General features: G+C 49.1%; 1 protein-coding gene across 1 annotated transcript in view; it reads left to right on the top strand.

The window, feature by feature from the left end:
- PIK3C2A (phosphatidylinositol-4-phosphate 3-kinase catalytic subunit type 2 alpha) overlaps window positions 1-26169 on the top strand; it is a 564057-nt gene that overhangs the window by 327310 nt on the left and 210578 nt on the right. Inside the window, 1 exon segment of the mRNA XM_030201063.1 lies at window positions 25575-25717. Within this exon segment, the coding sequence (XP_030056923.1) occupies window positions 25575-25717 (143 nt within the window).

Genomic DNA, 26169 nt, shown 5'->3' with positions numbered 1-26169 from the left:
ACACCCTCGGATGTATCCCATCAGGCCCCATTACTTTGTCTACGTTTATTTTAGCTAGCTCATCATGAACACAGTCCTCCGAGAGCAGGCCTTGGTCTACAATACATCTATCCCCTTTTGCGTTTGTTTTCTGCGGTCCTACCCCCGACCTTTCATCTGTGAACACAGAACAAAATAATTGTTAAGCAGTTCAGCTTTATCCTTATCAGCTTCCACGTATTGCTCCCCTTCTGCTTTGAGCCTCACAATCTATTTTGGCATTTCCTCCTGTTGCTTACATATCTGAAAAACATCTTATCCCCCAATTTTACTGTATTAGCTATCTTTTCTTCCATTAGCCTCTTCACTTTCCTGACACATTTTCCAGTTTCTCTTAGCTTATCCAGGTATTCTTTCCTGTCTTCTTCTTTCTGAGTCATAAGTAATGCCATACTGGGAAAAGACCAAAGGCCCATCGAGCCCAGCATCCTGTCCCCGACAGCGGCCAATCCAGGTCAAGGGCACCTGGCAAGCTTCCCAAACGTACAAACATTCTATACATGTTATTCCCGAAATTGTGGATTTTTCCCAAGTCCATTTAGTAGCGGTCTATGGACTTGTCCTTTAGGAAACCATCCAAACCCTTTTGAAACTCTGCCAAGCTAACCGCCTTCACCACGTTCTCTGGCAACGAATTCCAGAGTTTAATTACGTGTTGGGTGAAGAAAAATTTTCTCCTAGTTGTTTAAAATGTACTACACTGTAGTTTCATCGCATGCCCCCTAGTCCTAGTATTTTTGGAAAGTTTGAACAGACACTTCACACCACCTGTTCCACTCCACTCATTATTTTATATACCTCTATCATGTCTCCCCTCAGCCGTCTCTTCTCCAAGCTGAAAAGCCCTAGCCTCCTTAGTCTTTCTTCATAGGGAAGTCGTCTCATCCCCGCTATCATTTTCGTTTCCCTTCGCTGTACCTTTTCCAATTCCACTAAGTACATAAGTAATGCCACACTGGGAAAAGACCAAGGGTCCATCGAGCTCAGCATCCTGTCCACGACAGTGGCCAATACAGGCCAAGGGCACCTGGCAAGCTTTCCAAACGTACAAACATTCTATACATGTTATTCCCGGAATTGTGGATTTTTCCCAAGTCCATTTAGTAGCGGTTTATGGACTTGTCCTTTAGGAAACCATCTAACCCCCTTTTAAACTCTGCCAAGCTAACTGCCTTCACCACGTTCTCCGGCAATGAATTCCAGAGTTTAATTACGCATTGGGTGAAGAAAAATTATCTCCGATTTGTTTTAAATTTACTAAACTGTAGTTTCATCGCATGCCCCCTAGTCCTAGTATTTTTGGAAAGCGTGAACAGACGCTTCACATCCACCTGTTCCACTCCACTCATTATTTTATATACCTCTATCATGTCTCCCCTCAGCCGTCTCTTCTCCAAGCTGAAAGCCCTAGCCTCCTTAGTCTTTCTTCATAGGGAAGTCGTCCCATCCTCCCTATCATTTTAGTCGCCCTTCACTGCACCTTTTCTAATTCCATTATATCTTTCTTGAGATGCGGTGACCAGAATTGAACAGAATACTCAAGGTGTGATCGCACCATGGAGCAATATAACGGCATTATAACATCCTCACACCTGTTTTCCATACCTTTCCTAATAATACCCAACATTCTATTCGCTTTCCAAGCCGCAGCAGCACACTGAGCAGAAGGTTTCAATGTATTATCGACGACGACACCCAGATCTCTTTCTTGGTCCGTAACTGCTAACGTGGAACCTTGCATGACGTAGCTGTAATTCGGGTTCTTTTTTTCCACATTCATCACCTTGCACTTGCTCACATTAAACGTCATCTGCCATTTAGCCGCCCAGTCTCGTAAGGTCCTTCTGTAATTTTTCACAATCCTGTCGCGAGTTAATGATTTTGAATAACTTTGTGTCATCAGCAAATTTAATTACCTCGCTACTTACTCCCATCTCTAAATCATTTATAAATATATTAAAAAGCAGCGGTTCTAGCACAGACACCTGAGGAACCCCACTAACTTCCCTTCTCCATTGTGAATACTGCCCATTTAACCCCACTCTCTGTTTCCTATCCTTCAACCAGTTTTTAATCCACAATAGGACTTTTCCTCCTATCCCATGACCCTCCAATTTCCTCTGTAGCCTTTCATGAGATGCGGTGACCAGAATGGGACACAATACTCAAGGTGCGGTCGCACCATGGAGCGATACAACGGCATTATAACATCCTCACACCTGTTTTCTATACCTTTCCTAATAATACCCAACATTCTATTCGCTTTCCTAGCCGCAGCAGCACACTGAGCAGAAGGTTTCAGTGTATTGTCAACGACGATACCCAGATCCCTTTCTTGGTCCGTAACTCCTAACGTGGAACCTTGTATGACGTTGCTATCATATGAAGGCTAAGCTCCTTTCCCTTACCTTTTCGGCTACTACGTTCAAGATCCAGAGCAGCCTTCATTTCCTCTTTCCTTTATGTAATTTATTAACATAAATGTTAGTTGCCTTTTTAATTGGAGTATTGGATGTTATCTTTCCTAAGGTGGCCTGGGGTATAAGAGTCCAAACGCCGGCCATCTTAAAAATCTGACAAGGCAAAGGTTTTGGTAGAGAAGGAGGGAGGGGGGCGTCTTTGAATATTTGATAACATTGAAGGGATAATGGAGTGGAGGGGTGGGGGGTAATGGGAGAGAAATCGTATACATAAAAAAGGATCATGAGTTACTGAGTTATTACTGACAGATGTTCTTGCTTATTGTTCTGTCGTGCTTAGTCGTTGCTGTTTGGTGTGTTTGTTGTTCCGCTGTATGTTACTAGATTTTCTTTGATCCTGAATAAAAACCGTTAAACCTTAACATAAATGTTAGTTGCCTTTAAAATAGCTCCTTTCAGTCTTGTCCACTGCTGTTCCCATCCTGCTAACTCTTCCTTGAGAAATTCCCCCATCTATGCAAAGTTAGTTCTTTTGAAATCGAGGCCTTCCAATCTCGAATAAGCTCTCTCCTCTGTCTTAATATTGAACCACACCATTCAGTGATCACTAGATGCCAAGTGGTCTCCCACCATGACATCAAAAACATTCTCTCCATTTCTAAGCACCAGGTCCAGAACAGCTCCATCCCGCATCTGTTCCATTACCCACTGCTGAAACAGTTCTTCCTGTAGGGAATCCAAGATCCCTTTGCTCCTGGACGACCCCACAGCAAGAACGCCCCAATCAACATCTGGCATAGTACAATCACCTATCAGTACTACTTCCCCTTTCCTAGCAATCTTGTGGATGTCTTCAATTAAGTCTCTGTCCATTTCTTCTGACTGTGAAAGTGACCTGTATATTACTCCAATGTAAGTACATTTTCTACTACTACTACTATTTAGCATTTCTATAGCGCTACAAGGCGTACGCAGCGCTGCACAAACATAGAAGAAAGACAGTCCCTGCTCAAAGAGCTTACAATCTAATAGACATGTGTCCTGCAGTTCTGTCACTTTAATATTATTCTTAGCATATAATGCCACTCCTCCACCCTTTTTTCCTACCCTGTCCTTCCTGAATAGATTATAGCCAGGTATTGCTGTATCCCAGTCATGGTTCTCCATGAGCCACATCTCCATGACTGCCACTAAATCCAAATCTGCTCACTCATTGTAGCCTCTAGATCTAGAAGTTTGTTTCCCATACTCTGGGTGTTTATCTACTAGGGCTCTCCAGGTGTTAACTCTTTTTTCCCCCTTCTATAGGGGCATTTGATGTCCTACCTTACTGTTGATTATTTATGGCTTTGGGGTCTTTATTACCCATGGCTTTGGGGCCTTTATTACCCATTTTATTTATATATATATATATATATATATATATATATATATATATATATATATATATATATATATATATACACACACACACATGCATACATACATTTTTAAAAATTTATTTAACATCATGCTGTTGGATGCCATTAATGAGAATATGGTTATAATATTTACATTGGGATTTATTAATATATTTTCCGTTGGTGCAGGCAGTTTGGGCTCCAGCTGTAACAGGAATCAAAAGTGTTGTGCATTGACAACTATTTCCTTAATTCTATAACAGGGGACCAAGAATTAGGCACTAATTGTGCATGTATGATTATATTTACATAAATCGAGCTATTCACTCGGTGATATTCTGTAAGGTACTTACATGAATGCTTTAACACATAAATGCAAGGGGGCATTCACTGTGGAAAAGCATAGGTGGTGGGGCCAACATTTATACTTCTAACTTACAAAATACTGTAGCTTATGTGCTAAAGAGCTACATTTAAGTGATAACATTTATGCCAGCCGTAGACCTGGCATAAGTGGGTGTGCCTACATGTAGGTGTATATATAACAAAAATTATATGCGGAATTTCTGTTCTCGGAGGACAAGGAGGACAGCGGTATCCTTACATCTGGGTGTCATCATCCCGATGGAGCCCAGTGCGGAACGCTATCCAGTTCTCTATAACTTTAAGAGGCTTTGGGCAGCGGCCCCACTGCACATGTATGAGTGCCTTCCCAACCGAGATGTGCGTGCAGGACCTTCAGTTATCTTTTTTCTGTGGAGCTAGAAGGTCACATTTTGTGTCTGTCCTCAGAATTCTTTGTGTTTTTGTGCTTTCCCTTGCGAGGTGTATTAGGCTAGTTTACCTATTTTTCTTCGTAAGAGTCTATCTTCTTCCCTCCCTTTTATTAGTGTATTCTGTATTTTTAAAGTTTTCTTTATTTTTCATGGCTCTGGAGGTCCTCTTAGGCCGGAACTGAGCTCAATTTGAGATGAGCCTTCTGATTTGGCCGTGGTGCTTTTTGATCTGCCCCAGAAGACCCCCAACGGCTTCAAGAGATGCACCCAAAGTAATTAGGTGATATCTTGTACTGATCCACACAATTGGTGTGTGGGGTGCTTGGGGCCTAACTGTGACCCATCTAACTGTGTTCTTTGCTTACAAATGCAGAAAAGACCACAGAAAGTATGTCTAGCCTTCCAGAGGGAACTTTTTGGATCCTCCAAGTCAATATCTGCATTGGAAGCATCAACCCGAATGGCTGCCAGGGCTTCATCCAACACTGAGAGTGTACCGGCATTGTCTCCATCTCTCTCGACATTTGGCACCGGTAGCAAGCCCTGGGACTGATCTGCATTGGATCCAATGCCGAGGACATGAGTGGATTTGATGTCATCCTTGTCAACACTGAGGTACACTGATACCAAGTGTTAGGTGAAGGCCAGAAAGCATCTGCATCAATTCCCTTCAATGCAGAGTGCCAGGAGCTCTGGGGCATCGGCATTATAGAGTTTGATTTTCCTCTCAGAGATGGTGTGACAGTTCCGCTGCACAAGATTCTCTGGTATGCACAGATAATGAACTGGGAGAGACCCCTCTCTCTGCAGATTGCACCAAAGAAGGTGGATTCCATGTATTGAATCCAGAAGGCTCCCAGATTCAAAAAGGCCCAGAATCTGCTCACAAAAGAGTTAGGATTTCCAGGTCTCATGCTTCAACACCCCCAGGCAGAGAGGCTCAGATCCTAGTTCCCTTTGGGAAGAAGGTTTATTGGGCCTCCATGCTAGTCTCCCACAGCCAGGTCTACCAAGCTGTACATGAGCATTTACTTGCAGTCTTTGGTCTGCAGTGTACTAGATTTTGCAGAACCTCTCCCACAACAGCAGGATGCTGAGCTTCATTAGGTGACAAGAAGCAGATGTGTCAAATATTTGGCCAGGAGCGCATATGATACTTTTGTCATTGTGTCCAGACTCTCTGCTTTAGGTGTTGGGATGTGCAGACTCTCATGGCTGCATGTCTCTGACCTTGAACTTGAGGTTTGGGAGAGGCTAGTGGACATACCTTGCAAGGGAGACAATCTTTTCGGGAACAAGGTGGAAGGAGGTTGTTGACTTCATCAAAAAAAATACTGATATAGTAGATGACGGCAGAAAAAAGACCTGCACGGTCCATCCAGTCTGCCCAACAAGGTAAACTCATATGTGCCACTTTTTGTGTATACCTTACTTTGATTTGTACCTGTCTTTTTCCATCCAGTTCCTTTCCCAGCCGCTTCCTTCTGCGTCGTCCTCTACTAGAAGGTTTTCTGACGGGCCTCAGAGAAGCACCTATTACTCTCAAAGGCATACTTCTGCCCATCCCCAGCAGCAATCCCAGACCCAATGCCCTTGGGCCTGGGCCCATCCACAGAAGTGTTAAGCCTGCTTCCTAGCCAAAAGCGGGGGTGAGCTTTTGACTGGCTCTAGAGTTGCATAGCCGCAGTCAAAATATACATTCTAGATGGCCTACCAGTAGGGGGAGGCAGAAATTTTACTTAGAAAGGTGGCCCCTTATAACATCCAATCAGTGGGTACTCCAAATAGCCTGAGTGGGATACGCTCTCAGTTGGCAACAAACACCTCCAAATTGCCCACCACGAGTGTCTTGTCATGAACTTGAGCCCATTCAACCAGGGCAGGGATTCTATTCCTTCACTTCCTCGTCATGAAGAAAATGGGAGGATTTTGCCCCATCCTAGACCTAAGGGCCCTGAACAAATAGTTGGTGAAAGAGAAGTTCAGGATGGTTTCCCTGGGCACCCTTCTCCCCATGGTTCAGAAAAATGATTGGCTATTCTCTCTAGATTAAAAGGATGCATATACACCCAGCCAGATAATTCCCAGTCACCAGAAGTACCTCAGATTTATAGAAACATTGAAACATGACGGCAGATAAAGGCCATATGACCCATCCAGTCTGCCCATCCTCTGTAACCCCGAATTCTTCCTGTTCCTAAGTGATCCCACATGCTTATCCCATGCCTTTTTAAATTCTGAAACAGTCCTCGACTCCACCACCTCCACCGGGAGGCCATTTCACGCCTTCACCACCCTTTCTGTGAAATAATGCTTCCTTAGGTTACTCCTAAGCCTACTGCCTCTTAACTTTGTCATATGCCCCCTCATTCCAGAGTTCTCCTTCATTTGAAAAAGGCTCTCTTCCTGTACATAAATGCCCTTGAGATATTTAAACGTTTCTATCATGTCTCCTCTCTCCCTCCTCGCTTCCAGTGTATACATGTTGAGGTTCATAAGCCTGTCCCTATAATTTTTGCATTCAAGACTGCTTACTAATTTCGTAGCCACCCTCTGGACTGACTCCATCCTGTTTATATCTTTCCATAGGTGCGATCTCCAGAACTGCACGCAGTACTCCAAATGAGGCCTCACCAGAGACTTATACAGCGGCACTATCACCTCCTTTTTCCTGCTGGTCATGCCTCTCTTTATGCACCCAAGCATCCTTCTGGCTTTGGCCGTCGCTTTTTCTACCTGTTTGAAAGCTTTAAGGTCGTCAGACACAATCACCCCCAAGTCCCACTCTTCCTTCACACACTGATCACCCCCTATACTGTACTGTTCTCTCGGAGTTTTGCGACCCAAGTGCATGACCCTGCATTTTTTGGGATTGAACCTTAGTTGCCAAATATCGGTCCATTCCTCTAGCTTCGCTAGGTCCTTCCTCACGTCATTTACACCCACCAGGGTGTCCACTCTGTTGTAGAGTTTAGTATCATCCGCAAAGAGACAAACCTTACCAGACAGCCCTTCCGCAATATCGCTCACAAAGACGTTACTGCGGTACTCCACTGATGACATCCTTTTCTTCAGAGTAAGCTCCATTTACCACCACCCTCTGTCTCCTTCCATTCAACCAGTTTTTTACCCAATAAGTTACTCTAGGTACCACACCGAGGACACTCAATTTATTTATCAGTCGCCTGTGCGGAACCGTGTCAAAGGCTTTGCTGAAATCCAAGTATACCACATCAAGCGCCCCTCCCACATCCAACTGTTTGGTCACCCAGTCGAAGAAGACAGTCAGATTTGGCTGACACGACCTGCCACTAGTGAAACCATGCTGCCTCTGGTCCTGCATTCCATGTAGTTCAAGAAATGTCACAATCCTCCTCTTTAGAAGTGTTTCCATTAGCTTACTCACAACCGAGATCAGACTGGCAGGTCTCTAATTCCCAATCTCCTCCTTACTTCTACTCTTGTGCAAAGGAACCACATCTGCCCTTCTCCAGTCCAGCTGGACCATAGTAGGGAATCACCACTTTCATTACCGTGTTCTGCCATTTGGCCTTACATCCACACCCAGGGTCTTCACCAAATGTCTTGGAGTGGTGCAGTGTTGGTACCCAGACTGGGGATGTGTTTCTCTATCTGGACGATTGGCTGGTGAAAAGCATGTTGTAGGAGGGTGCTCAAGAATCAATGAAGAGGCCTATCTGGGTGGTAGAGCTGCTAGGGTTTGTAATCAACTATCCAAAGTCCCATCTCCAACCCTTTCAACAATTGGAATATTATAAGGATCCTGCTAAACACAGTGCAATCTCAGATCTGCCTTCCTTGAGATCGAGTGACTTTTCTAATGTCAATCGCCCAGGTTCACAGCAGCCAGCAGGTATCAGCTCATCATCTTTTCAGATTGTTAGGCCACATGAGGCCATGTCACCCCAACAGTACATGTCACCCCCTTGGCACATCTCTATTTCAGGAGAGCATAGTGGACCCTAGCTTTTCAGTGACATCAGGCTCCTGGGAATCTGGACGATGTCATCCAGGTCATGCCACAGGTCAAGTAATCGCTGTGCTGGTGGCCAATTTGATGTCATTTGGTTTGGGGACTACCATTCTATATTCCGCCACCCCAAAAAATCTTGAGCATGGATGTATCCAACCTGGACTGGTGAGCTTATGTAGATGAGCTTCACACTCAGGGGACTTGGCTCTTCCAAGAGTAGTCTCTTCACATCAATCTCCTGGAACTCTGGGCGATATGGAACACACTAAAGGCTTTCAGGGATCGGCTGATAAATTTTTCTAATTCAAATGAACAATCAGGTTGCGATGTATTACATAAACAAGCAAGGGGTTCATACCCTTTGTGTCAGGAAACAGTTTGGATGTGGCAGTGGACTCTAACTAACTTACATTATTTATTTATTTATTTATTTACAGCACTTATATCCCACAATTTCCCACCCAAGGGTAGGCCCAATGTGGCTTACAACAATCTACGTAAAATAAACAGCAGGCAAGGTCAAACAGTTAATGTCCTAGAAGTACAATGGGAAAGGACAGAAGCGAGGTGAAGAAAAAGAGCCACAATTGTCTGGCAGACAGGCTGAACACTACTACTACTTAACATTTCTAAAGCGCTACTAGGGTTACGCAGCGTTGTACAATTTAACATAAAGGACAGTCCCTGCTCAAGGAGCTTGCAATCTAAAGGACAAGTGAACAGTCAGTCCGATAGTGGCAGTCAAATTGGGGCAGTCTGGATTTCCTGAAAGGTAAGAGTTAGGTGCCGAAAGCAGCATTGAAGAGGTGAACTTTAAGCAATGACTTGAAGATGGGCAGGGAGGGGGCTTGGCGTAAGGGCTCAGGAAGGTTGTTCCAGGCATAGGTTGAGGCGAGGCAGAATGAGCGGAGCCTGTAGTTGGCGGTGGTGGAGAAGGGTACTGAGAGGAGGGATTTGTCCTGTGAACGGAGGTTTCGGGTGGGAACATAAGGGGAGATGAGGGTATAGAAGTAGTGAGGGACAGCAGACTGAGTGCATTTGTAGGTAAGAAGGAGAAGCTTGAACTGAATGCGGTATCTGATTGGAAGCCAGTGAAGTGACCTGAGGAGAGGGGTGATATGAGTATATCGGTTCTGGCGGAATATTAGACGTACAGCAGAGTTCTGAACAGATTGAAGGGGGGATAGATAGCTAAGTGGGAGGCCATTGAGGAGTAGGTTGCAGTAGTCAAGGCGAGAGGTAATGAGAGCGTGGATGAGAGTTCGGGTGGTGTGTTCAGAGAGGAAAGGGCGAATTTTGCTGATGTTGAAGAGGAAGAAGCGACAGGTCTTGGATATCTGCTGGATATGCGCGGAGAAGGAGAGGGAGGAGTCGAAGATGACTCCGAGGTTGCGGGCAGATGAGACGGGGAGGATGAGGGTGTTATCAACTGAGATAGAAAGTGGAGGAAGAGGAGAAGTGGGTTTTGATGGAAAGACAATGAGCTCGGTCTTGGACATGCTCAGTTTCAGGTGGCGGTTGGACATCCAGGCAGCAATGTCGGATAAGCAGGCCGATACCTTTGCCTGGGTCTCTGCGGTGATGTCTGGTGTGGAGAGATACAGCTGGGTGTCATCAGCATAGAGATGATACTGGAAGCCATGAGATGAAATCAGGGAGCTCAGGGAAGAGGTGTAGATTGAGAAGAGAAGGGGTCCAAGGACAGATCCCTGGGGAACACCAACAGATAGCGGGATGGGGGTGGAGGAAGATCCATGAGAGTGAACTCTGAAGGTGCGGTGGGAGAGATAGGAGGAGAACCAGGAGAGGACAGAGCCCTGGAACCTAAATGAGGACAGTGTGGCAAGGAGTAAATCATGATTGACAGTGTCAAAAGCGGCGGTTAGATCGAGGAGGATGAGGATGGAGTAGTGGCCTCTGGATTTTGCAAGGAACAGGTCATTACAGACTTTAGAGAGTGCTGTTTCTGTCGAGTGAAGAGGGTGAAAACCGGATTGAAGTGGATCGAGGATGGCATGAGAGGAGAGAAAATCAAGGTAGCGGCTGTGAACGGCACGCTCAAGTATTTTGGAGAGGAAGGGTAGGAGGGAGATGAGGCGGTAATTGGGGGGACAGGTAGGGTCAAGTGATGGTTTTTTGAGGAGAGGTCTTGCAACTGCTTGAGTGGTCTCTCAGTAGGGAGCTCCCTCGGTGGATCTCTTTGCCACTCACCTAAACATCAGAGTCCCTCAGTACTGCTCCAGACACGGGTCATACAACAGACTAGCATCGGATGCCTTCCACCTGCACTGGGGGGAGGGTCTGTTGAATACTTATGCTCCCATTCCTCTAGTTGGGAAGACTTTTGTTGAAACCCAAGCAACATCAGGGAACCATGATCTTAATAGCACTGTACTGGTCGAGGCAGATCTGGTTCCTTCTACTTCTGGAGTTGTCTTCCAAAGATACATGGAGATTGGACTGTTTTCTGAGTGAGGGGTCCTTTCTGCATCCCAGCCTCCAGACCCTGGCCCTCACCGCCTGGATCTTGAGAGCATACTACTACTACTACTACTACTATTTAGCATTTAGACTTTGCCTCATTGCAACTGCCTGAGGGCGTCACCAGAATTTTGCTGGCTTCCAGGAAAGATTCTACTAAGAGGTGTTATTCCCAGTAAGATAAACTCATTAGATATGGTATGAAGTGATAAGTACATAAGTAATGCCACACTGGGAAAAGACCAAGGGTCCATCGAGCCCAGCATCCTGTCCCCCGACAGCGGCCAATCCAGGCCAAGGGCACCTGGCAAGCTACCCAAATGTACAAACATTTTATACAAGTTATTCCCGAAATTGTGGATTTTTCCCAAGTCCATTTCCATATCATCAAGCTGATCAATCCATAGACTGGCGGGTTGTGTCCATCTACCAGCAGGTGGAGATAGAGAGCAAACTTTTGCCTCCCTATATGTGGTCATGTGCTGCCGGAAACTCCCCAGTATGTTCTCTATCTCAGCAGGTGGTGGTCACACACAGCAGCAGCTCTGGCTAGGCCTCCAAGCCTAATTTTTAGGTTTTGTTGAGTGCCTGGGGTTGAGGGCTCTTTTGAGCAAGTGCAAACCTGGTGGTGCCAGGTCCCTCCTTTTCTCCCCCCTCCCGCTGGCTCCGTTAAAAAAAAAAAAAAAAAAAAAAAATTTTGAACGTCCTTAAAGGCGTTTATTTCGACGTTTATTTAAGCGTCTATTGCAGCTACTCACTGGGACACCAGGTCGTTACAGCTCGGAGCGGACAGCAGGTAATTTTTACCTTTTTATAGCGGGCAGGGGGTTCCCCGATTCTTCTCCTCGTGGCATATGGCGTCGGAGGGCGAGGGCGCAAAGGGTCGCTCCCCGGATCGCTGGAGCGCTTCTAGAGGGGATGCGGGGGTCTTCAAGCCTGATTCGCCCTTGTTGGGTGACAGTTTCGTGACCGATGTATGTCCCGGTCCTTCCTCCGGCGTGGCGGTTTTTCCCGCCATAAACGCCCATCCCCCGCTCCTCGCCTCCGCCATCTTGGCCGGCCACGCGGCTCGGACGGCTTCTTCTTGGGCCGCCCTTGAGGTTGGAGACATTAATGCCATGAACGCCCTTAATTTGGGCGACGGCACAAAAGCGGCTAAAGTTAAGAGCCGTTCTTCCCGCGCGGCTCCTTCGCGGTGTGTCGCGCCGGACGCCATCTTGGATGCGCAGCATGTCTCTCCCCCGCTCTTGCGAGCGCCGGTTGAGGGTGCGTCTCGGGCTGTTGCCCAGGCTGCGGAAGTGCACAGTCTGGGGGGTTTCTCCCCCGAGTTTGTTTTGCTGCTGCATCAGGCCTTCCTCATGCACAACGCTGCCCCTGCTCCCTCGTCTGGTAAAGAGGTTGAGGTTCCCAGAGGCAAACGCCCTCGGGTTGATTCCCAGGCCTTGGAGGAATTTGTCTCCTCCGATGTAGATGAGGGCAGCGTGTCTGAGGTCTCCCAACGGTCCTTTGCGGATTCCTTGGAGGAGACGGATCCCCGCTCGGTTGGAGCGGATGACCCCTCTGCAGCGCGGCTTTTTAGCCCAGAGGATTTGCCCAACCTGTTGTTACAGGCCATGGACACTTTGAAGATTTCCTCTCCGGAGGACGTCTCTCCCTCAGCCCCTGTTGGCTCTGCCATTATGCTGGGGACGAAGCGCCCGCCTAGAACCTTCCACGTGCATGATGCTATGCACACCTTAATTTCGGCTCAATGGGATGTCCCAGAAGCGAGCCTTAAAGTGGCTAGGGCTATGTCCCGCCTCTATCCTTTGGCTGTGAGTGAACGTGAGGCCTATCTGTGGCCTACCGTGGATTCTTTAATCACTGCGGTGACTAAGAAAACGGCGTTGCCGGTGGAAGGTGGCACGGCCCTAAAGGACGCCCAAGACAGAAGATTGGAGGCGGCCTTAAGGTCGTCCTATGAGGCTACTGCTTTAAATTTGCAGGCCTCAGTTTGCGGTTCCTATGTGGCCAGGGCGTGCCTGACTATGGTGCGGCGGGCTTCCCCCTCGGATTCTTCCTTGAGGGATGATTGGCCGGCCCTGGAATCGGGCTTGGCCTATTTGGCAGACTTGCTGTATGATGTCTTGAGAGCCTCAGCTAAAGGCATGGCTCAGACAATCTCTGCGCGGCGGTGGCTTTGGCTGAAGCATTGGTCTGCTGACCACGCCTCTAAATCCCGCCTGGCTAGATTGCCTTTTAAAGGCAAGCTGCTCTTTGGGGTCGAGCTGGACAAAATCGTGACCGATCTCGGCACGTCTAAGGGCAAGAAGTTACCAGAGGTCAGGGCTCGAGCTAGTGCTCGCCCCGGTACCTCCAGAGGACGGTTTCAGGAAGCCCGTCGGTACCGCCCGGGCAGGTCGGGCTCTTCTGCCTCCTCTTCCTTTAAGAGGACCTTCTCCCCCAAGCAGCGTTCCTTTCGCAGAGACCGCCGTCCCGGAGGTGCTCCCTCCGGTCCTCCCCCAGGGTCTCGTACCCAATGACGGGGTCTTGGTCCACGCCCCAGTGCAGATTGGAGGACGGCTGTCCTCGTTTCTGGGCGAGTGGACCACAATAACTTCAGACGCTTGGGTGCTGGAAGTCATCAGAGACGGCTACAAGCTAGAGTTCTGCCGACCCTTAAGAGACGGGTTTGTACTCTCTCCCTGCAAGTCTCCGGTCAAAGCTGTGGCAGTGCAGCAGACCTTGGACAATCTCATCCGCCTGGGGGCGGTCGTTCCGGTGCCAGAAAATCAGCTTGGCAAGGGACGTTACTCCATTTACTTTGTGGTACCAAAGAAAGGAGGTTCTGTCCGGCCTAACCTCGACCTCAAGGGGGTCAATCGGGCCTTGAAAGTTCGGCACTTTTGCATGGAGACTCTCCGCTCTGTTATAGCGGCAGTGAAGGCAGGGGAGTACTTGGCATCCTTGGACATCAAGGAAGCGTACTTGCATATTCCCATCTGGCCTCCTCATCAACGCTTCCTGCGTTTTGCAGTACTGGGCCGACACTTCCAGTTCAGAGCCCTCCCGTTCGGGTTGGCTACTGCTCCGCGGACCTTCTCCAAAGTAATGGTGGTCATCGCGGCCTTCCTGAGGAAGGAAGGAGTACAAGTCCATCCTTATCTGGACGACTGGTTGATCCGAGCCCCCTCTTATGCAGAGTGCGGCAAAGCTGTGAACCGGGTGGTTGCTCTTTTGAGCTCCCTGGGATGGATCATCAACTGGGAGAAAAGCCAGCTGCGCCCCACTCAGTCCCTGGAGTATCTGGGAGTTCGATTCGACACCCAAGTGGGCAGAGTGTTCCTGCCAGACAATCGGATTGTCAAGCTTCAGGCTCAGGTGAACCAGTTCCTAGTAGCCTCTCCTGTTCGGGCTTGGGGACTATGTGCAGCTGTTGGGCTCTATGACGGCCACGATGGAAGTAGTGCCCTGGGCCAGGGCTCATATGAGACCACTTCAACACTCTCTGCTGCAGCGCTGGACTCCGGTGTCGGAGGATTATGCTGTGCGCCTTCCCTTGGGCCCAGCAGTGCGCAAGGCGCTGAGCTGGTGGACGCAGATGGACAAGTTGTCTGCAGGAATGCCTCTGATGACCCCAGAGTGGATTGTCGTCACGACGGACGCTTCCTTGTCGGGCTGGGGAGCCCACTGCTTGGGAAGGACAGCGCAGGGACTCTGGTCTCCTGCAGAGGCAAAGTGGTCTATCAACCTCCTGGAACTCAGAGCCATTCGGTTGGCGCTTTTGGAGTTCATCCCGGTACTGGCGTTGAAACCAGTACGGGTTCTGTCGGACAATGCCACGGCTGTGGCCTATGTCAACCGCCAGGGAGGTACCAAGAGCGCCCCTCTAGCCAAGGAGGCTATGAATCTATGCCAGTGGGCGGAAGCGAACCTGGAGCAGCTTTCAGCGGCCCACATTGCCGGAGTCATGAATGTCAAGGCGGACTTTCTCAGTCGCCATACCTTGGAGCCCGGAGAGTGGCAGCTATCTGCTCAGGCGTTCTTGGACATCACGAAGCGCTGGGGCAGCCGAGCCTAGATCTGATGGCGTCATCGGCCAATTGCCAAGTGCCGCGCTTCTTCAGCAGAGGACGGGACCCTCGATCCCTGGGAGTAGATGCTCTTCTCCAACAGTGGCCGACACAAGAGCTTCTCTATGTGTTCCCGCCCTGGCCCATGTTGGGCAGGGTGCTAGACCGGGTGGCAAAGCATCCCGGCAGGGTAATCCTGGTGGGTCCGGATTGGCCCAGACGTCCCTGGTATGCGGACTTGATCAGGCTCTCAGTCGACGATCCTCTGCGACTGCCAGTGGAGCAGGGCCTGTTACATCAGGGTCCCGTGGTGATGGAGGATCCCTCCCCCTTTGGTCTTACGGCCTGGCTATTGAGCGGCAGCGTCTGAGGAAGAAGGGCTTCTCAGACAAGGTCATCGCCACTATGCTGAGAGCGAGGAAGCGCTCTACTTCTACTGCTTACGCCAGGGTTTGGCGTATCTTTGCAGCGTGGTGTGAAGCAGGCTCACTTTCTCCCTTCACTGCTCCAATTTCTTCAGTGTTGGCGTTCCTGCAAGAAGGTCTAGAGAAAGGCCTGTCGCTCAGTTCCCTTAAAGTCCAGGTAGCGGCTCTGGCTTGCTTCAGGGGCCGCCTGAAGGGTGTTTCCCTGGCTTCGCAGCCAGATGTGGTGCGCTTTCTCAAGGGAGTTAATCACCTGCGCCCTCCTCTGCACTCAGTGGTGCCTGCGTGGAATCTCAACCTGGTACTAAGAGCATTGCAGAAGCCGCCTTTTGAACCCTTGTCGAGGGCATCTCTGAAAGACCTGACGTTGAAAGCAGTCTTTTTGGTGGCTATCACTTCAGCCAGAAGAGTTTCCGAGCTCCAGGCGCTCTCTTGTCGAGAGCCTTTTCTGCAGTTCACTGAGGCAGGAGTGACTATTCGCACAGTGCCTTCCTTCCTGCCCAAGATTGTTTCTCGATTCCATGTGAATCAGCAGCTCTGTCTCCCTTCCTTTCGTAGGGAGGACTACCCAGAGGAGTACTCTGCTCTTAAATATCTGGATGTGAGACGAGTCATCATCAGATACTTGGAAGTGACCAATGATTTCCGGAAGTCAGATCATCTGTTTGTCCTGTTTGCAGGTCCTCGTAAGGGTCTGCAGGCTGCTAAGCCTACAGTGGCAAGATGGGTCAAGGAAGCCATTGCAGCGGCTTATGTGGCCGCGGGGAAGGTGCCGCCTATCCAGCTGAAGGCTCACTCCACAAGAGCTCAGGCGGCCTCGATGGCAGAGGCCGGATCCGTCTCCTTGGAAGAGATATGCAAGGCGGCAACTTGGGCTTCGGCTCATACATTCTCCAAGCATTACCGTTTGACTGTGGCTGCACGGGCGGAGGCCCGGTTTGGAGCTTCAGTGTTGAGGTCAGGGATTTCAATGTCCCGCCCTGGGTGAGTACTGCTTCGGTACATCCCACCAGTCTATGGATTGATCAGCTTGATGATATGGAAGGTAAAATTATGTATAATCATACCTGATAATTTTCTTTCCATTAATCATAGCTGATCAATCCATAGCCCCTCCCAGATATCTGTACTGTTTTTATTCTGGTTGCATTTCAGGTTCAAGTTTAGTCTTCAGTTACTTCAGAAAGACTTCGTGTTCAAGTTTTTTCACTTGGATTCTTCAAGAGTTAAGACGAGTTTGTGTTACAGTGAGCTGCTGCATTCCTCTCCCCTCCGTTTACGAGGCTGGATTGAGACTTAAAATTCTGCCGGCACTCCCTCCCGCTTCGTGCGGCTGTAGGGCAGCTTTGTACCCTTCCCGCTTCGGCGGTGTTAGGGTCAGTCAGCTCCTCCCGCGGTTGCGGTTGCAGGATAAGCCAGATCCCCCCGCATCGGCGGGTGTGGTGTCCCTCCCCCGCTCCGCGGGGATGAGCTGGACGGATTCCCCTCCCCCACTTGTGTGGGGATGAGCTGGGTTAATTCCCCTCCCCCGTTTCGGCGATGGTGAGCTGGGCAGAGTGTCCCTTCGTGGGTGTAATTCTCTAAGTGCTGAGTCCTGCGGATGGAGCTTTGATATCGACATACTGAGGAGTTTCCGGCAGCACATGACCACATATAGGGAGGCAAAAGTTTGCTCTCTATCTCCACCTGCTGGTAGATGGACACAACCCGCCAGTCTATGGATTGATCAGCTATGATTAATGGAAAGAAAATTATCAGGTATGATTATACATAATTTTACCTTTGTAGCGGTCTATGGACTTGTCCTTTAGGAAACCGTCCAACCCCTTTTTAAACTCTGCCAAGCTAACCGCCTTCACTACGTTCTCCGGCAACGAATTCCAGAGTTTAATTATGCGTTGTTTGAAATGTACTACACTGTACTTTCATCGCATGCCCCCTAGTCCTAGTATTTTTGGAAAGCGTGAACAGATGCTTCACATCATATGTTTAACTAATCTTGATTTATCCTTGCCATTTTTAGGGCGTAGACTGTAGAAGTGTGCCCAGCACTGACCTTGTTCCAGTGGTGTGCTGGTAAATTTTTAACAACAGGCTCTCTCCCTGGTCCACCTCGGCCCCCCCCCCCCCCCCCCGTCCACCTCTGCGCCCCCCCCCTCCCCCCCCCAAATTGCAGAGCTGGCTATAGCCGGGAGGGGGGGGGGGGGGCAATGCATTACTCTCTCCAGGAATGCTAGCACATTTGCTTATTTCCGATCTGAGGAAGAAGGGCAACCTTCGAAAGCTAATCAAGAAATGTATTAAGTTATGTCCAATAAAAAAGGTATCATCTTATTTTCTTTTCCATGTTTTATTTTGTTTGATTTCTATTGATAACCTTAAGAGTGGACTAACACGGCTACCACACTCCTCTACTCTCTCCAGGAAAAAACTATTAAATGATCCCAGGTTCCAATCTAATTCATGTTTAATGTGGGATAAAATGCCATAAATAAGTAAATAAATATAAACTTTTAATGTTGAGCACCTGATTCTCAAGGTGAACATATTCCAAACACTATAATGAAAATAAAATGAGTTTTTTTCTACCTTTGTTGTCTGGTGACTGTTTTTCTGCTCATGCTGGCCCAGTATCCGATTCTACTGCTATCTGTCCTCTTAACTCCGTTTCCAGGGCTTCCTTTCCATTTATTTCTTTCCTCCTTTCTTCTTCATTTCTGGTCCTCAGCTTCTGCCTATTTTCTCCATCCATTTGCAGTTATTCTCCTCTCTTCCTTTTCCCTCTTCTCATCTCATTCCTCACTCTTCCCTCCCCTCCACCCATATCCAGCATTTCTTCTCTCTCCCTTCCCTCTCGTCCACCCATGTCCAGCAACCCTCCTCTCCCCTGCCCTCCATGCACCCATGTCCAGCAATCCTCCTCTCCCCTCCATGCACCCATGTCCAGCGATCCTCCTCTCCCCCCTGCCCTCCATCCACCCATGTCCAGCATTTCTTCTCTCTCCCTTCCCTCTCCTCCACCCATGTCCAGCAACCCTCCTCTCCCTTGCCCTCCATGCACCCATGTCCAGCAACCCTCCTCTCCCCTCCATGCAACCATGTCCAGCAACCCTCCTCTCCCCTCCATCCACCAATGTGCAGCAATCCTCCTCTCCCCTCCATCCACCCACCCATGTCCAGCAACCCTCCTCTCCCCTGCCCTCCATGCACCCATGTCCAACAACCCTCCTCTCCCCTGCTCCCCCTCCCCCTCCTCTCCCCTCCGTCCACCAATGTCCAGCAACCCTCCTCTCCCCCCTGCCCTCCTCTCCATCCACCCACCCATGTCCAACAACCCTCCTCTCCCCTCCATGCAACCATGTCCAGCAACCCTCCTCTCCCCTCCATCCACCATGTCCAGCAACCCTCCTCTCCCCCCTGCCCTCCTCTCCATCCACCCACCCACCCATGTCCAGCAACCCTCCTCTCCCCTGCCCTCCATCCACCCACCCGTGTCCAGCAATCCTCGTCTCCCCCCTGCCCTCCTCTCCGCCATCTTCCAGCCCTCTCCGCTCCCCTGGTCGTCCATCTTCCGTCTGCTCCCCGATAGTAGCCCTGCTGGTTTCCTTTCTGCGCTGCCGCCGCTGTCGCTGTCCTGCCTTTAAAAAATTAATTTTCTCTTGAGGCGCGCCAGCGTTGAAGCGAAGGCAGCAGGCTCAGCTCAGTTCCTGCCTTCGTTCCGTTCCTTCGCATCATGGCTCCGCCCTTGCCTGACGTATTTCCTGTTTGCGCAAGGGCGGAGCCATGATGCGAAGGAACGGAACGAAGGCAGGAACTGAGCTGAGCCTGCTGCCTTCGCTTCAACGCTGGCGCGCCTCGAGGGAAAATTAATTTTTTAAAGGCAGGACGGCGGCGGCGGCAGCGCAGAAAGGAAACCAGCAGGGCTACTATGGGGAGCAGAGGGCAGACGGAAGATGGATTTGCGGGGCGGGGGAGCTCGCACGGGCCACCTTCCCGTCTCCGGAAAAGGTTTGTTTGCAGATTAATTTTCATTTTTTCATTTTGTTACATTTGTACCCCGCGCTTTCCCACTCACGGCAGGCTCAATGCGGCTTACATGGGGCAATGGAGGGTTAAGTGACTTGCCCAGAGTCACAAGGAGCTGCCTGTGCCTGAAGTGGGAATTGAACTCAGTTCCTCAGTTCCCCAGGACCAAAGTCCACCACCCTAACCACTAGGCTTGTTCCAGTCCATCTGCTCCAGTTTGTTCCAGTCTGCCTGATTCAGCTTCTCCCTGCTTACTCCAGGCCTTCTGCTCCAGCCTGCCTGCTCCAGGCCTCTGCTCCAGCTTGCTCCAGACTGCCTGATCCAGCCTGTTCCAGCCCACCTGATCCAGCTTGCTCCAGCCTGCCTGATCCAGCCTGTTCCAGACCGCCTGATCCAGCTTGCTCCAGTCCATCTGCTTCAGCTTGTTCTAGTCCGCCAGCTCTTGCTTCATACCATTCCAGCTTGTTCCAGTACTGCTGCTGTGCTCTCCACCGCACTCACCTGCTCCTGCCTGCCTGCTGCCCAATCCACCTGCTCCTGCCTGCTAGCCACTCAACCTGCTGCCCAATCCACCTGCTCCTGCCCACTAGCCAATCACCTGACTGACTGACTGACTGCCCACCCTGAAATCTGTCTGCCTCCCAGCCCATCTACCTGCCCTGTGAACACCTCAGTCACTACTCATGGCCCCCATTCACATTCTACTCCTTGCCCTGTCCCTCCCTAATCTTTTCCCCCTCCCACCGCTGTATACCACACGATCTCACTACCCATCCATGTCCTCTCCCGTCCTGCTCACTACTGCAATACCCTACCTACCCCTGTCCCCCACCACCTCACCATCCCTATTGTCCTCCTCCTCCTTCCTAGCTCTCAACCTTCAACACCTCCTTCCTGCCATGAACCCTTCCCCATTCCTCCTAAGCGCATCCCGACTTCGTCGCCCTTCCTCACCCACCCTTCTCCGCACTCTCTTGCTCCTTCTCCTGCTATCCGCGGGAGACATCAATCCCAACCCAGGTCCCCCACAACTGTCCTCGTCCTCATCTCATCTATGCAAACGTTCCCGCGATATCTCCAATCTCATCTCTATTCCCCTCCTCCCCCCTCCTCCCTCCCCTTCTCTTGCGCCCTGTGGAACGCCTGCTCAATCTGCAACAAACTTCCCTTCACCCACGATCTCTTCATCTCCTATTCCCTTCAACTGCTCGCCCTAACTGAAACCTGGCTCACCCCTGATGACTCTGCCTCAATCGCGGCCCTATACCACGGAGGCTATCTTTTCTCCCATTCGCCCTGCCCAGTTGGTCGCGGAGGCGGCGTCGGGCTACTACTTTCACTCTCCTGCAGTTTTCAACCTCTCCACCTACCTCAGTCTCACTGCTTCTCATCCTTTGAAGTTCACTCAATCCGTCTATTCCACCCGCTGCCACTCAGAGTTGCACTCATTTACCGCCCCCCTAATAAGTTCCTCCCTTCCTTCCTTACCGACTTCGATGCCTGGCTCTCCGTCTTTCTTGAGCACTAATCCCCATCCCTCATTCTTGGTGACTTAAACATACACATTGATAACCCATCCGACTCATACGTTTCTCAGTTCCTCTCTCTTACCTCCTCCTTCAACCTCCAACTGAGCTCCTCCACCCCTACTCACAAATTTGGCCACTGTCTTGATCTCATCCTCTCTTCTACTTGCTCACCCTCCATTTTCCGCGCATCAGCTCTTCCTCTCTCTGACCATCACCTAATCACATTCACACTTCTGCACCCTCCCCCTCATTCTCACCCAACACTAAATACTACTTCCAGAAATATCCAGGCTGTTGACTCCTTACCTTATCCTCTAGTATCTCTGATCTCCTCCCTTCCATCACGTCCTCCGAATCTGTTGACAAAGCTGTCTCCACTTACAATGCCACTCTCTCCTCTAGACAGCCTTGCACCGTCCATCTCCCGTTCCTCAAGGCGTACCAATCCCCAGCCCTGGCTGACCCCTTGCACCTGATACCTTTGCTCCTGCGCCGGTTCGGCTGAATGCCTCTGGAGGAAATCTCGCACCCATACTGATTTCATTCACTTCAAATTCATGCTATCCTCCTTCCAATCCTCCTTGTTCCTCGCCAAACAGGACTATTACACCCAATTGACTAATTCCCTCAGCTCTAATCCTCGTCGTCTCTTCGCCACTCTCAACTCCCTCCTCAAAGTGCCCTCTGCTCCCACCCACCCCTCACTCTCTCCTCTATCTCTGGCCGACTACTTCCATGACAAGGTCCAGAAGATCAGCTCGAATTCACCACCAAACCTTCTCCTTCTCTTCATCCTATAACCCACTCTCTCAACCAACCAACCCAGGCCTCCTTCTCCTCTTTTTCTGATATCACCGAAGAGGAAACTGCCCATCTCCTCTCCTCGAAATCCACCACTTGTTCCTCAGACCCCATCCCCACCAACCTACTTAGCACCATCGCGCCTACTATCACCCCCACCATCTGTCATATCCTCAGCCTCTCTCCACTGCAACTGTCCCGGACACCTTCAAGCATGCTGTGGTCACACCACTCCTCAAAAAACCATCTCTTGACCCTACCTGTCCCTCCAACTACCGCCCCATTTCCCTCCTACCCTTCCTCTCCAAGATACTTGAACGTGCCGTTCACAGCCGCTGCATTGATTTTCTCTCCTCTCATGCCATCCTCGATCCGCTTCAATCCAGCTTTCGCCCCCTACACTCGACTGAAAAGGCACTATCTAAAGTCTGCAATGACCTGTTTTCACCAAATCCAAAGGTCACTACTCCACCCTCATCCTCCTCGATCTATCCGCCGCTTTTGACACTGTCAATCACAACCTACTTCTTTGACACACTGTCCTCCTTTGGGTTCCAGGGCTCTGTCCTCTCCTGGTTCTCCTCTTATCTCTCCCATCGTACCTTCAGAGTACACTCTCATGGTTCGTCCTCCTCCCCTATCCCGCTCTCTGTTGGAGTTCCTCAGGGATCTGTCATTGGGCCCCTCCTTTTTTCAATCTACACCTCTTCCTTAGGCTCCCTGATCTCATCTCATGGTTTCCACTATCATCTTTATGCTGACGACACCCAGCTGTATCTCTCCACACCAGACATCACAGCGGAAACCCAGGCCAAAGTATCGGCCTGCTTATCCGACATTGCTGCCTGGATGTCCATCCACCACCTGAAACTGAACATGGCCAAGACTGAACTTATTGTTTTCCCACCCAAACCCACTTCTCCTCTCCCTTCACTCTCTATCTCAGTTGATAACACCCTCAACATCCCCGTCTCATCTGCCCGCAACCTCGGTGTCACCTTCGACTCCTCCCTCTCCTTCTCTGCGCATATCCAGCAGATAGCCAAGACCTGTCGCTTCTTCCTCTACAACATTAGCAAACTTCGCCCCTTCCTCTCTGAGCACACCACCCGAACTCTCATCCACTCTCTCATTACCTCTCGCCTTGACTACTGCAACCTACTCCTCACCGGCCTCCCACTTAGCCACCTATCCCCCCTTCAGTCCATCCAGAACTCTGCTGCACATCTTGTCTTCCGCCTGAACCGATATACTCATATCACCCCTCTCCTCAAGTCACTTCACTGGCTTCCGATCAGATACATTGCCCCATGTAAGCCGCATTGAGCCTGCCATGAGTGGGAAAGCGCGGGATACAAATGTAACAAAAAATAAAAAATGCTGGGCTGACTCTGGAGGGTCATGCCATGGCTCATTATATTGGAGTCATGGCTCATAATATCAGAGCCATGCCTGCATCCATTGAGGAGATTTACAAGGCTGCAACATAAGTCTTCAGTTCACACAGTCACATCTCATTAATGCCTCAAGCAAGATACTTGATGGCGACAGTCGGTTTGGTCAGATAGTCCTGCAGAATTTGGTGTCTAGAATCCAACTCCACCCTCTTAGGGCCCATTATATTCAGTTCTAGGCTGCACCTCCACAAACAGTTTTCAATTTGTTTTGAGGTTATTCGGTTCAAAATAGTCTTGCTATTATGAGACTGTATTCTCCTACTGCTGTTTTCGGTGAGCCTGATAGCTAGGGTTTCCCAGATGTAAGGATACTACTGTCCTGCTTGTCCTCAGAGAAAGCGAAGTTACTTACCTGTAGCAGGTGTTCTCCAAGGACAGCAGGACAGGAATCTTTATAACCCTCCTACCTCCCCTAGGAGCTGAATTCTTTTCCAGCCATTATGTGTTACTGGGAGTCCCATGCTTGCACGTCAGGTGGGAAGGCACTCGCGCATGTGCAGTGAGGCCACTGCCAAAAGCCTCTTACAGTTACAGAGCACTAGTGTCCTGTAAGCATGTATATATAAATAACTCTTATGGGCAAAGCTACCCAATGAGTAATTCAGGTTCCGTTCACAGAAGTCTGGCTACCAACTTCTCAGCGCTGTCTAGGGGGTAATATGCTACAGGAACCTGAATCTTCTGGTGCCTACGCCAGAGCTTTCCTTCCGTTGTAGAGAACTGTGCTAAAGAAGAGTCACAGCTGATATATATTAGAATTTATTATAAAGATAAGAAAATATAAATAATACACTCTGCAATAAGGCTTAGGTACAAATATAGAGACCTTATGCTGATAAGACTACTATAGAATGTATTGTCTAAATAAAACACTGTTATCACCGGTTACTAGGTTATACACAATCCTGATTTGTAACTGACTAGGTCATGAAGTAATACAGTTAGCAGCCACCTTCCTGACCACAGTTCTGAACTAACCCGCCTTTACTGAGGTAAGAACCCACTAACTAATCCCAGACTAATAGGAAATAAATCTCTGTAATGCTCACCGAGCTGACTCTTGGGTGGTCTCTCAGATGAGTATGTCACAGGTCTTCCCCCTTAGACTCAAACTGTCTTCCACAGTGAGTCAGTCTTAGAGAATAGCCCTGGCTCTCTGCAGCAAGCAGGATTACAGTCACTCTGGCCGGCACAGCTGGACCAACAGGTACTTTCTTCAGATAGACAGTTCACAAGGTTGTGGACCACTTCAGGTCTCGCTGGACTTCTCTCTCCAGCTACCCTGTCTTCCAGCGAACTCCAGGTGAACTTTTGGTGAACCTCTCTTTTTCTCTTCCAGACCCTTTTCTTGTATCCCCTCTTTCCTGCTCTTCAGTCCCCGATTCTCAGGTGACCAGACAGCAACCAATCAGGATCTTGTCCAGCTCCTTCCCTGAGCAAGAAACCTTTTCTTCACCTTCAAATTATTACCTTGTGATGGGCATTCCTGTCTCATCAGCCTTGCTGGCGCCATGGTCTTACTCCCCTTGTCCTTATCAGGGAAGTAAAAGAGGGGGCAGGTGGTCCACTGTGTCCTTGAGTTTTTCCAGGCCTGCCAGTGATTTACCACAAGCAGAGAGCTGACACAAACAGAAAGTTGAATCTGCTTGCTTCACTGAAGTTCAGGGTCATAGTTCATGGCTCCATCCTGATATAGTTGTATTCACAGGCTGAGACCAGCCGAATAAGACTCACAGGGAAATAGCCCTACAGTCCCACATGGCACCGTCAGGATAACGTCACCCAGAAGTAAGGATACCTGTCCTGTTGTCCTCAGAAAATACCTGCTACAGGAAAGTAACTTTGCTTTTTAGAAGAGGTGCATTACTCGCTTACTTTTGGCATCCAGTTATAGAATTGTCCCCTATGTGTACAGAATATAAGGTTGTGATATCCATCAATTTAAGTTGCTGGCATACTAGAAGTTTAGCAGTAACCAAAGCTGTTAACTAAGGGGCTGAACAAAACTGAGCTGTTTGCATCAAATTTTCTTGTGACTTGGCCAGTAGAGGGAAGTTTCATGCTTTTTAAAATGTTTTCAGTACAAAATAGTATGCAGTTTGCTAAGTTGAAATGGTAGTTCACTGAGCTTTTAGAAAACCTCTACCCCATAAAACAGTTTTCTGCTTCATTTGAAGGTTGATTTTCCATCCCCTGCCACGGATTTTGTGTATACTGCTCCACAGCCTGCTAACAGTCCTGCACAACGTAGTCTGGAGATATTGGGAAAACATAAAAAAACACGACTGTTTTCAATTCTTGTCAAAGATTCCATTTGTGGGTATGTTTTATGTTGAAGTTCAATGTATGTGTTGCAGTGTTTCTTTTTACGCAGAATGAAAAAATGATCAGAGCGTGTGTATTATGGCCTGGATTACCACAGGGAGTTAATACCTGTTTTTATTTTTCAGAGTTATGAATTCAGATAAGATCAGCACTTGGTAGTTCAGACATTGTTACCGGTTTAAAGCTAAGCACTTTGATTCAGTCACATATTTGTTGGCCAAGTTACATTGGCTCCCCATCACACTTCAGATACGGTTTAAAGTCTTCCTTGTCCATAAGATTGCATCTCAGCAGTCCATTTTTTTGTTTATTTTTTTGATTTAACAAGAGGACTTTATTAAGCTTAACAGAGGAAAAGCAACAGGCTGCAGTACCGAAATACAATGTACAAGCTGCTCCAGTAATAATATAACTTTTCCAGAATACAGAAGTATATCCTCTAATATT

The sequence above is a fragment of the Microcaecilia unicolor genome, chromosome 4, assembly GCF_901765095.1.
Source record: "Microcaecilia unicolor chromosome 4, aMicUni1.1, whole genome shotgun sequence".
Taxonomy (NCBI): domain Eukaryota; kingdom Metazoa; phylum Chordata; class Amphibia; order Gymnophiona; family Siphonopidae; genus Microcaecilia; species Microcaecilia unicolor.
This window is presented reverse-complemented; position numbering and strand designations above follow the sequence as displayed.